This window comes from Rhipicephalus microplus, chromosome 7 (assembly GCF_043290135.1).
Source record: "Rhipicephalus microplus isolate Deutch F79 chromosome 7, USDA_Rmic, whole genome shotgun sequence".
NCBI lineage: Eukaryota > Metazoa > Arthropoda > Arachnida > Ixodida > Ixodidae > Rhipicephalus > Rhipicephalus microplus.
Genome location: NC_134706.1, coordinates 34072581 through 34084269, shown reverse-complemented (window position 1 = coordinate 34084269; position 11689 = coordinate 34072581). Strand labels below are relative to the sequence as shown.

The 11689-nt window shown below is 44.2% G+C and overlaps 1 protein-coding gene across 1 annotated transcript; it reads left to right on the top strand.

Moving 5' to 3' along the window:
• The first annotated feature begins 241 nt into the window (after positions 1 to 241).
• LOC119179279 (uncharacterized) lies at positions 242 to 9906 on the top strand. Its single transcript, XM_037430347.2, has 8 exons — positions 242 to 420; positions 2873 to 3015; positions 3720 to 3804; positions 4527 to 4693; positions 5588 to 5676; positions 6587 to 6636; positions 8640 to 8777; positions 9714 to 9906. The coding sequence occupies exons 1-8, from the start codon at positions 274 to 276 to the stop codon at positions 9780 to 9782; spliced, it is 888 nt and encodes a 295-aa protein (XP_037286244.2). The 5' UTR covers positions 242 to 273; the 3' UTR covers positions 9783 to 9906.
• Positions 9907 to 11689: the final 1783 nt, after the last annotated feature.

Below are 11689 nucleotides of genomic sequence, written 5' to 3'. Positions count from 1 at the left end.
CCACTAAACTTAACTCGTAATATTACTCTGGACACGCTACATCTCAGCGGCCATTGATGTAACATGACTTTGTTATGTACGTACACATGTCAGAATTTTTATTAACTTTAATATTATTATTATTATTATTATTATTAGTAGTAGTAGTAGTATTAGTAGTAGTAGTAGTAGTATCATCATCATCTGCTGCAGCAGCAGTATAGGTAGGGGAGGGGACTTTCGTTTTGGGAACACGGGTATTGAAATATAATCGCTGCCTTTGCAAATGCAGAGATGCTGACATTCGGCATGCTGGGCGTCCAAATGTACGGCGTCGGTGCCTGCAAGCTGGCAGACGTTGCGAGTGAATCAGAAGCCGAGCTCTGTCTGCGGTCGTTCTCCCTCTCGACGTTCTTCCCCGTTCACCAAAGTCTCGGAAAGGTGCGTCGGAGCGTGCAACGCCTGGCGGCGTTCCTGTTCGCTGCTTTCTCAGTATACCCACGAAGGACCGGGCGAAATCATCGCATGTAGTGTTACCCGCGAGTAGGATGGCAAAAGGTTGAGGAAGTATACAGCGCTCACAGAACACAATGCGTCAGGTAACGGCTAAGTAATGCGCATATCTTTACAAGAATCTTTTAACATGGGGTGTTGGTTGAGCAACACGTTATGATTATAGTGGTCTTGTCTCTTAAGTGCGGTCTTGTCTTTTAGGTTCTTCCTCTTGTTCTTCGACCACCTTGATGATGATATCAAGTTTGGTGCACTTTAGAGGCCCTGGCAGTCGTAGGCTGTCACTTATTAGCGTAACAAAAGCAAAAACATCTTTAGCATTGCAATATGAACGCAAGCTCGCGCCAAGAAGTCTTCTTCGTTTTCTTCTTCGAGCGCCTTGATTATCATAAGTGCTGAGCATTTTGGGGCCTAAGTTGTCGTATTTCGTCCTATGATGTCGTCACCTGGTTGAATAACTTGAATGAACGAATGAATGAATGCATGAATAAACGAATGAATGAACGAACGAACTAAATAATTGATTGATTAATTGATTACGCGTAGGATACTCTACCAACTGAGCTACAGCAGCTGCCATGCCCCCCGTCGTGTGCATTTAAACCTAGGAACGTTAGTCAGCGCCACTAGTAGCCAAGACGGCTAATGCGAAACCCGCTTTTGTGCCGACTGGCGTCACGCGAAGCCCGTGATCCATTTACGAGCAGACGCTGGCTAATAGTGCTGTGCATAGTACCTGAAACCAAGTTTATGCAGTGTGCTTGCTGATGTGCGCTCATAAAACGCTGACCACATCTCCAGATGCTCGTATCTTTAACAGAGAGGCTATTCATAGTCGGGTCTTTCATGTCCAGTGCCTTCGTGAATTTTAAACGGTTTGTGCCACATCGTCATCATCATCATCATCATCATCAGCCTGAATGCACCCACTGCAGGACTTCCCCATGTTCGGCCAGTCAACTCGGTCCTGTGCTTGCTCCTGCCACTTTGTACCCGCAAACTTCCTAATCTGATCTGCCCACCTAACTCCCTGTCTCCTCCTCACCCGCTTGTCTTCTTTCGAAATTTAGACTGTGATCCTTTACGACCAGAGGTTATCTTGCATTCTTGCCACGTGCCCTGCCCATAATCAGAATACACCCAACCATTACACATAGCCTTCGTAGATTACACGAAGGCATTTGATTCAGTAGAGATATCAGCATTGATGCAGACAGTGTGCAACCTGAGCTTCAGCCAAGCATACATAAACATCCTGGAAGCAATCTACAGGAAATCAACTGCCATCATAGTGCTCCATAAAGAAAGTTACAGAATACACCAATAAAGAATGTTGCAATACAAGGGAATACGATTCCCCAGCTTTCACAGCAAGTAGGTAAATTCCTTTACAGCTATATGCCTCCACTCCAACGACTCGCACTACTTTCACTTGTCCGCCTCGGTGCATCAATGGCTATGGCGCTCGACTGCTAGCCCGAAGGTTGTGGGTTCGATCCCGGCCGTGGCGGGCGCATTTCGATGGAGGCGAAATGGTCGAGGATCGTGTACTGTTCGATGTTGGTGCACGCATAAGAATGACAGATGGTCGAAAATTCCGGAGCCTTCCTCTATGGTGTCTCTCATAATCATATCGTGGTTTTGGGACGTTACACCCCAGATATTTATTATCACATCTCATCACTGCGTCCGATAGTTCTGCCGCCACTCCTCCCACTTCATTCACCCACTTATTGCCACTTCGTTATAATCCCACTTCATTCAACCAGCAAAATAGACGAAGCGAAAGCCTCCTTCCCTTTGTAAGCTGGCAGCTTCGCTGTTTCATAAATGTCCGCCAAGCGGGGCTGCGTGCATTTTTTAGGAGCGAAACTCATCAAGGCCGCACTCCGCCGTCGCCGTCGTGGAGCGAAGGCTTCGCTTTGTAAGCTAGCAGCTTCGCTGTTTCATAAATGTCCCCCAAACAGAGCTGCGCGCATTTTTTTTTTAGGAGCGAAACTTTTCAAGGCCGCACTCAGCCGCCGCCGTCGAAGCTCCCGGCGCCGGGCGCGCGTGCCGAGCAAAACAACAGGTGCGCCCTCCCGGCGAGTGGTAAAGCGTAGGAGCGGCGGCAGATGGCTCGCGCGGCGCCGCGAGCGCCGCACACTCACTTGCTCAGTCGTTCCCACTAGCAAGCGCGGCAAACGCTCCCTCCATCCGCTCCCCACGCTACCGCTTACATAAAAGCCAGCCGCGAGATCAAACGCATAGTCGCTCGCGTGCCACTTGTAAGAAGCTTCGCTCATAGGCTGTATTCGTACACGAAACAACTGCAAGTGTGTTTTTTTCTATTTTTCACTTTCTTGAATGTTCTTGTTCCTCTTTTCTGCGCATGCACCAGGGTACCACTGCTATCCAGAGGCGCGTGACTACACAGGCGTTGAAGGCCACCGCTGTGCGGCGATTCTTGCTGCCCTACGCCTACACGCAGATGGTGAAGGCAGCGCGCGGCGGAGGCACGCTGTCGCGGCCTACCTATATCGAGTGAGTGTTTTGCCCATATTCTCATTTTCTACGCTACTCTGGCGTGCAAGAGTTGAATTCGGATATTGGTAATATAAGGTCTGATATAAGCTCACTACTAACGCCGGTGGGCGGCGAACAGCAAGGAATGTGTACGAAGAAGAAGCTGCACGAACCCTACGCCTACTGAACGAGTACCATTTTAACATTGTAATTCAAACTCTTCGTCATTTAGTTAAGTTAAAACTTAAGTTTTCAAAATTATTCCCATCAGGTTATTACAAAAGTCTCGAATACAGGCTCAAAGGGTTATTACTTGTAGTTAAATTGAATATTTAACGTATTTTTGGCATTTTATTTCTCTATTTTTGGTTTTATACTTTCTACCTTACCTAAAATAACATTTAACAGTCTCTACGTTGCATTCTTGGCCAATCCTCCAAAGTGGGTTTGTGCCATGTATCTAGGAAAGCAGAGCAAAGCAAAGCATACACGTGTTTTTCTAGCTAGTCTGCAATAGTTTCATTGTGTTGTGAACTATTTGACGCCTAAAGGAAGCTTCCAAAAAAAGTATAAGAACAATGACTCTTATACTCATGCCGTGCACACTACCACCAATTCTTAACGCTTCTATGTCCGAGTTAGCGCTATTCATGACTTCTCTCACAATCTGCTTATCAACTTTTCTCATCTCTGTATTCCTATGTCGCTTCTTTGTACCACAGTTTTCCAGGGGATCCGAAGACACACGCGCATCCCAAGCAGTTCATGTTCGGACCAAGCCTCCTGGTCGCTCCACAGATGGAGGCGGTTAGTATGCGAAAGGAATTCTGCGGTTGAACGAGATTAAGCCAAGCTATATTGTAGAGAGTTTTGGGGGTTTAATCTGAGATGAGTCGTGTAGTCCTGCGTTGGTTGTACGCCTTCACTGTATTCTGAGCTCGCCAATAGGCCGCTTCTTCACTGTTTTAATGTTATGATTTGGTCTTATGATCAATTGATTGTTGGGATTTAACGTCCCAAAACAAACTTATGATTAGGAGGGTTGTCCTAGGAGAGGGCTCCGCAATGTTCACTCATCAGGAGTTCCAAAGCGCGCGCCTAAACCTAAACGCAGGCCTCAATCATGTCTGGATCGATCGAAAATGTGGCCCACGTGGTCGTGATTCAATAGCAGAGGAGTGCCACAACAACTGTGGCGGGTGTTGGTTCTTGTGTTTTTTGTTGGGAACATTACAACATCAATAAAGGTAGGATCTTATCTCCAATTATCGTTCCCTCCTCTAAGATGTTATTATCATTTGGATGATGCACCCGCCATGTGAGAAACGTATGCCTAAGGGTCAAACTGCTAAACTCGCAAGGCAAGGCAAGCCTCATAACCATGTTGTAGATTTAACATGAAAAGTGAAACACGAGAAATAATTAGCAGTTCACATTTGGGGTAGCGACGTCTCTACGACAGTCGTATGGTGGCATAATAGCAGTGACTACAAATTCTCATCATAATAATAGCGAACCGATCACCGCAGGCTTCGACTCTGCTGGAGGTGTACTTTCCGGCAGCCCAATGGTACGACTGGTACAACAGCCGGCGCGTCGACAGCCGCGGCCAAGTGGTTTTCGTGCCGTCCCCGAACACCACCGTTGCCCTGTTTACCCGAGGCGGCAGCATCATAGCGGGCAGGGCACTCAACCGGTATGTGAGGTACTAACATGGACAGACAGACAGACAGACAGACAGACAGACAGACAGACAGACAGACAGACAGACAGACAGACAGACAGACAGACAGACAGACAGACAGACAGACAGACAGACAGATAGATAGATAGATAGATAGATAGATAGATAGATAGATAGATAGATAGATAGATAGATAGATAGATAGACAGACAGACAGACAGACAGACAGACAGACAGACAGACAGACAGACAGACAGACAGACAGACAGACAGACAGACAGACAGACAGACAGACAGACAGACAGACAGATAGATAGATAGATAGATAGATAGATAGATAGATAGATAGATAGATAGATAGATAGATAGATAGATAGATAGATAGATAAACTTGGGCGAGAAAAATAAGGAAAAATAAGAAAAACGAACGCGTGCAGTCAGCTTTTTAGCTTATTCGGAAAGTTCGTTGAGTAATTGTTATATCGCATTATGTAGCCTTAAACTTGAAAGACTGTGTAGGTGGTGCCATCTGGCGGCACCGAGATCAATCAGGAATGCACAAAAGTCTTATCGCGTTTCTTAAAGTCGGCGTAAATATGAACCATCTGCTTTTTCAAACTGTTTTTTTTTTCTCGCTGAAGACACTCGGCGAAAACAAAAGTATCAGTAATTGTGGTTACACGAAACGTGACCTCCTCATCATCCTGTAATACAGTATTCTGTAAAGTTCATATGTTGCACCGGACTAAAACACGAGCTAGAAACCTCTTTACCTTAGAATATCGATAGCCACATTAAACGATAAAGGTATACGCACCGTGATTCGGTAGATTAGAAAGTAATTAACGCGGCGTGTTCCCCACACTGCAATTGATTTCTGTTAAATGGCGTTTTGCTTTTTTTTAGCTCTTTAACCGACATCCACCTCATAGTATCGCCGGACAGCTCGGACTACGCGTACGGAGAGCTCGTCATCGATGATGGTGTCAGGCCAGGTGAGACACTTGTAGACGTTAATCAATGGCCGCCTAATACTTGTGTATGATAAATACCTTGTAAACTACTGAAACGCTACTCTTTTTTTCTTGGGTGTTCACCGTGCAACTATAGCGTCATTGAGACATGCGCACCTTGCCTGTTCTAACGAAGGGTTTGCTGGAGTTGTGACATTTGTGTCTGGATTTGTAGGAAAAGCTGTAAGGGCCCGACGTTGTTAACGGGGCGTACAGCCTTAACTGCTGTCTTTGTTCTAGTTTTGGTTTTCATAGCTGTGTTCATTATGGTTGGAACGCACGACTATTATATCTCACCAGTGTGTGATGTAGCTGCCAATATATATATTTTTGTCACACATATCCCATCATGCCCGTGATGTTTTATTGTGGCATAAGGATGTCTGTATGAAACGATTCTGTTGTGCTTGTTCACATCGTTGTCACAGATGCGTGGTGACACGCTCCCGTCAGGCTGCTCAGTTTTGCTGAGCTGCTATCTCCTCGTAATCGACGTAAATAAAGCCAAAATTTTATTATAAGAAAGTTGGTTAAACTTAACCAGCCTCCGTGTCATTCTCGTAGCCCCATTTCCGATGTCTTAATTGTTACGCCCTGTCAAACTTCATTCGCAAACGAGCACATCCTAGATTTTCGTTCATGATATTCTGACCCAGTTTGTCCCAAAAGGGCGAATACGTAATCAGAATTCTTAGGGTTATTGTTTATCAGTCAGCAGACGTTATATTCTTCTCCATTGTGCGGCCCCTCCGGCTTGTAACGGAAGTCAGGTGCGTCTTTGCGGAAACGTCAGTCGCATAAATAGAGGTGGCGAGCTATCCTACTAGTTTTTTTTTTTCATTTTGCAATTTTTCGTTTAACCTAGTGCGTCTTCTTTTTTCTCTGTTCACAGGAACATTTTTGACCGGTCGCTACTCCATGTTTCACTTCTCCTATATGAAGGTAATTTAAGTGTAACTTTGATTGATTGTATCCGCAGCTTTTTAGTTATATAGCCACCACTTTGTTTGTCATTGTATATATCTTATATTGCTATTTGGGTGTTTCTATACTGTACCCTAGTGGTCCGACTACCTGAGGGTACACTAAAGTGATAAACAGGAATTGATATAACACTATTGGGTTGTAACTCTATACAACAGGCAATCAGTGAGGTAGTAAAAACACAGCAGTTCATATATTACTGCGTAATTAGGTAATCTTCTGCGCAATGAAGTGAAAGTTCTAATATCAACGAACAAGGTAACACAATATCAATTCCTGTACGCACAGTGCAAGCTTGTTTGTGCTGAATAGCTGGACAGCGAAACGATAAATTTAGCAATAACGACCTTGACGCCGTAATGGAGGGCAGTGTACCTACTTGATTACTGCCACTCTTTCTGTTTAGGCTGCCTTACAAGTTGACAGCATTTCCCGAGTGTTTCCTGGTTTCGTTACATTATCCGTGTGGGTTGTTTTCCAATCCTCTTCCGTTATACCACCGGGCAAACTGCACTTTACTTTAAGCACTTCCCAGCCAGCTTATCTGTCACTGTTTTCTCTTCTTAATGCAGAAGTGTGACGCCGGCTGCCATTAATACTTTTTCATGACGCGATAATACGACTTCTTCCTGTAGATATGACCAATGGTCGTCAATATACGCGTTTGTTGTTTCTTTTATTAGCCCTGCTCCTGAGGCGTTTTACTTTTTCGCTTGATACGGGCAGAACGTCTTGACATAATTCTCCTTCTACCCTCCTCTAGCCACGCATCCTTGCATGTTGAGCCAGATGAAAATCCACCTCATTCGACCGAAATGTGCGGATGTAATTTTCAGCGTCGTTTGTACTGAATCCCTACTCCCAAGTCTTTCCTCAAGACTTATTCCGCTGATGATGGTGATCGTGGTGGTGGCGATGTGAGGTTGGTCCCTTTCTGTCGGGCAAGCTAATTCAATGTGACCTAACCGGAGGATCAAGCACCACCTCGGGCAGGTAACGGAGGCTGCACCACTGTAATACTCCGCAGAAGACCTTGGGAAATGTTGTAGAATAGTCAGTCGAGGTATTGCACATGCACTCGATTTTTTACAGATGTTACCGATTGAATCTTAACGATTGAATTTTAAAAAATACGCTATGGATTATCCGCAAATGCGGTAAACCAAACGAGAAGGCAATATTTGTATTTTATTTCACAATGTTATTTGAAGCCATTGCGTTGGCTGCCGTAGATCAAAAACGTGCCGGGACGGATATGTACAGCCTGTTGACGCGTGTGTCCCTTACGACATAAATCAAGAAACTATACTCTTCATATTGTACTTCAATGCCACTATACTAACCTAGCGGGACATGGCAGAGGCGAGCTTCCTTCAGAGGCTTGGAATCATAAAGTGAATGGACGTTCAGCCGTTGAGCACACATTATTCTTATACTGTCGAGCGGAAAGTGCAAACAATGTGGTGGTAAAATCAAAGTCGCTAGAGGCATAGATGCGTCAAACAAATTGAGGATACAATAAATAACTATAAATGAATGAGCCTATTATTCAATAATGAAGTAACGTGGTAAGAAAAGCTTTATAGAGATCGTGGAAAATTAAAAGAGTGACACAGAACGCGGTGCTTTGTGTATTAGACTTCGCATGGTAGCTGCTTTGAATCCCTATAAATAGTCTATGCTATTCCATCTTGTTAAAAAGAGTAAATAGCCCGGATGCTAGACTGCTTAACGCCGAGTGCTTGCTCCACACGACAAGCAGGCTGTGGACAGGTGGCTGCCTCTCGTCACCCTCGCTTTGAAAAGGATCTTCAATAGAGATCGTCATCATCTACAGGAGTTTCGTTGGATATGGTCGAGTGTTAGCTGAGAGCGTGGTAGTCCGAGTGTTTCTTTTGCATTCAGTAATCGCTTAAGAGCTTTCTATAACGCAAACGGTGCGTACCATCGCGCGATTCCAGGGCATCCTGACGGGCCACTGCTCGTCATGCAAGTGGAGCGCGACCCTCCGAGCGGCCACGGTGTTTGGCGTCCCGGGTCCAGGCCCAGCTCGCGTAGTACTCAACGAGAGGCCGCTCAAGTTCGCCTACGTGCGAGAGGTGGGTTCAGATCATTAGCAGGTTGCGGTCTCGTCTCTTGCGGTCTTGGGTCACGTCGGGCAGCCGGCAGTAGCCACCTAACCTAGACTAGAGAGGGAAGCACTGGACTAGGGGCCTCTTTCATCAAGCTGACGGCCTTTTGACCCAAACCCTTACGAATAAAGTTCCTCTAAAGTTCTTCTAAGCATGCCCTGAACCATATAGCCGCAGCAGTTTGAGTTTGTTCTTTGGCAACGCTAGTTACGTTTTATTTATTTATTTATTATTTATTTATTTATTTATTTATTTATTTATTTTACATTCATACCAACAGCGCCATTAGCGTGGAGGAGGGGGGTATACACAGAGAATTTCTACATACCACATTTCAAGAATATTGGGAGAGAGAACAACAACCGAATTTTAAGCATGGTTACTAAAACAAATCATGGCATTTATTCTTATAAATTCGCATGAATGTCATAAAGATCACCTAACCTAGACAAAGTGAGAAAAAGAAGAATTCAAATATACTGTACAAACATAAAGAAACCAAAAACTATGTCATGAGGCCAACATATTGCATAGAAATTATTTGCAGCCGAAAACAAAACGGGGTGTCAAAGAGCGCTCCCAAGGGTTTCGTTATCTAGTATGCTGACCGTGTCCGCAGCCAAACGATTCCGTTCAGAAACTGTTTTAGGGAAAAAAGTGCTTTTGAAAACGATTAGTGGTGCTGTTGTATTCAGTAACCTCTAGCTCATGATTTTTTTGTCTTGATATAATAGAGACTGAAGAATGTACTGATTACGGTCTATTCCAATGTGGCCGTAATATATATTGCGAAAAGCTGCGGCAAAAAAAAAAGTGGCTTGACACACGTTCGTGCTGATCTCATGATTATTCGGTCTCTCGTCTCAATGCTGCACGCTCGGTTCTCTCGCTCTCGTTTTGCAGACGCTGTACCTGTTCGACATCGGTCACAAGCTGCGCCAGCCTTTCGCCATCACGGTCGCAAGGGTCTGACGGGCGCAATAAACAAGCTCGCAACATTAGTTTACCGAAGGCCTACAGTTTATAAACACTTTTATGCCCAATCGTTGTTAATAAAGACCTCAGTGTATGTTGTAATAAACGCCCAATATGAATAGTTTATTGGACGTGTGTGTATTTAACCTGTAGTGTTCTGTAGAAAAGCCAGGCTTTTCAATCAACGAATCAGGAATTCGTGTTAACGACCTCACTGAAACGCATGGTGAATGGTCCATTCAGGAGGAGGCTCCAAGGCTTGTACTCTTGAAAGAGAGAGAAGAAACCTTATAGACTCTGAAAACGCAAGGAACGGGAAGAGGCTTGCGACAAAAAAAAATCTTTAACAGTGGTTGTGTCGAGCCGGCGTTTCCACAACAGGGCTTTTCTTCATCAAGGCTAAAACAGAACTAGGCTTGAGGAAGACAAGTCTTGAGGTAGACAAGCCTTGACGAAGACAAGGAAGACAACGGCACTGTTCTAGCCTTTAGAAAATAAGTCCACTTGTTGAAACATTGGATTGACGTAACCACTGTTTAGATATTTTTTTACCAACGCTAGTAACTGATAAAATACCTAAACAGCGACAAACTTTAACCGCATGCAAGACTAACTCTTAGTTTGGCACTGAACAATAAGGCGAGTCTGTAAGTATTTTGTAATCGTTGCAGCGTGAATGAAAGCAGAAAAGTATAAAAGATGTTTACACTGGTCATTCTCATGTTTCATCGTGTTTATTGCACTGTGGTTATTAGAATAAAAAAGGGCTATTAGCAAAATCTTTAGGGTTGGCGGAATGCAATGTAGAAGAGTGAGCAGGCAAACTGACAAGTATGAAAACAAATTTGTGCTTGTGATAGGGGACGTCCGAAAAGTGTCTGAAAAATGCTTTTTTTTAAGTAATACGGAGCGCAAGAATGATTTATCACGCTGCAATTTTTGTCACTATTGAAAAGTCAAAGTTCACTTGGTAATGATAATAGTGTCTGAAAAGTTTAGTAATTACTGACGGATTGCGTGTTAACCTGCAGTACTGGAGTTTTGTTAATTCTGAGCTGAGTTATGCTGCCGAATTTCGGATTATATCGGTCATGTGTGCAAGCTGCAGGCTATATATGCTGGCCGAACGAAAATTGGGTGGTCTGGAGGTTTCGTTTTTAAGAGTTGACCGCGATAGCGATACCCTCTCCCTATTTCGTACTTCTACCACTTAGTACACACTTTTCATTCAATATAATGTTACTCTAGAAGTTCGAATAGTGGATTACTACAACGTAATCAATAAAGTTGGAAGTGGCTTGTGTCAGGCAAGTTTCTGCATATTGCATATGGCTGTTTTTATTTTCTGTTAATGTGTAGCATGCTTTAGATCATAAGCAACTACGCAAGTCAAATATTTTTGAACTCACTAAACACCCACTACCTGGTCTCAAGAAGATCGCCAGCTGTAAACCACTAATTAGTCACGATAATAACGTGTTTTGACACCCTATGGCAATGTACGCTTGTGCTACAATATTACGGTGATATAACATGTTTTATTGCGAATCCTTATACAGTATCCGTGTGTTTGTAAACCATGGAGGTTATTTTGACAGCATTTCCAAGCAGAGGACGTTATTTTCACCGTACTTCTAAGCAGATGCTTGAATGCGTGCTAGGACACTTGCTCACGCAAACCCGGAAATTTTAAGGGCGAAGCTCCTTGCAGTCGAGGCTTGTACGTTTGCGTTAGCGTTGTGCACCGTTGCCACCACTAAGGATGATGATGACGCTGACTACGATGAAGAAGATGGTGATCGCGGACAGCGACTGGCTTGGGCAGTAGATGACATCTTAATATGCTCTACAATGCGTTTTCTATGATTGTAAACAATCAACAACCACCAGGGGAACATGTCCAG

Excerpts from the sequence above, each read along its gene's own strand:
- LOC119179279 (XM_037430347.2), top strand. The coding sequence starts at position 274 with ATGCTGACATTCGGCATGCTGGGCGTCCAAATGTACGGCGTCGGTGCC. Across the intron at positions 3,016-3,719 it reads TCGCGGCCTACCTATATCGA|TTTTCCAGGGGATCCGAAGA; the intron begins GTGAGTGTTTTG and ends TTTGTACCACAG. Across the intron at positions 4,694-5,587 it reads GCGGGCAGGGCACTCAACCG|CTCTTTAACCGACATCCACC; the intron begins GTATGTGAGGTA and ends GCTTTTTTTTAG.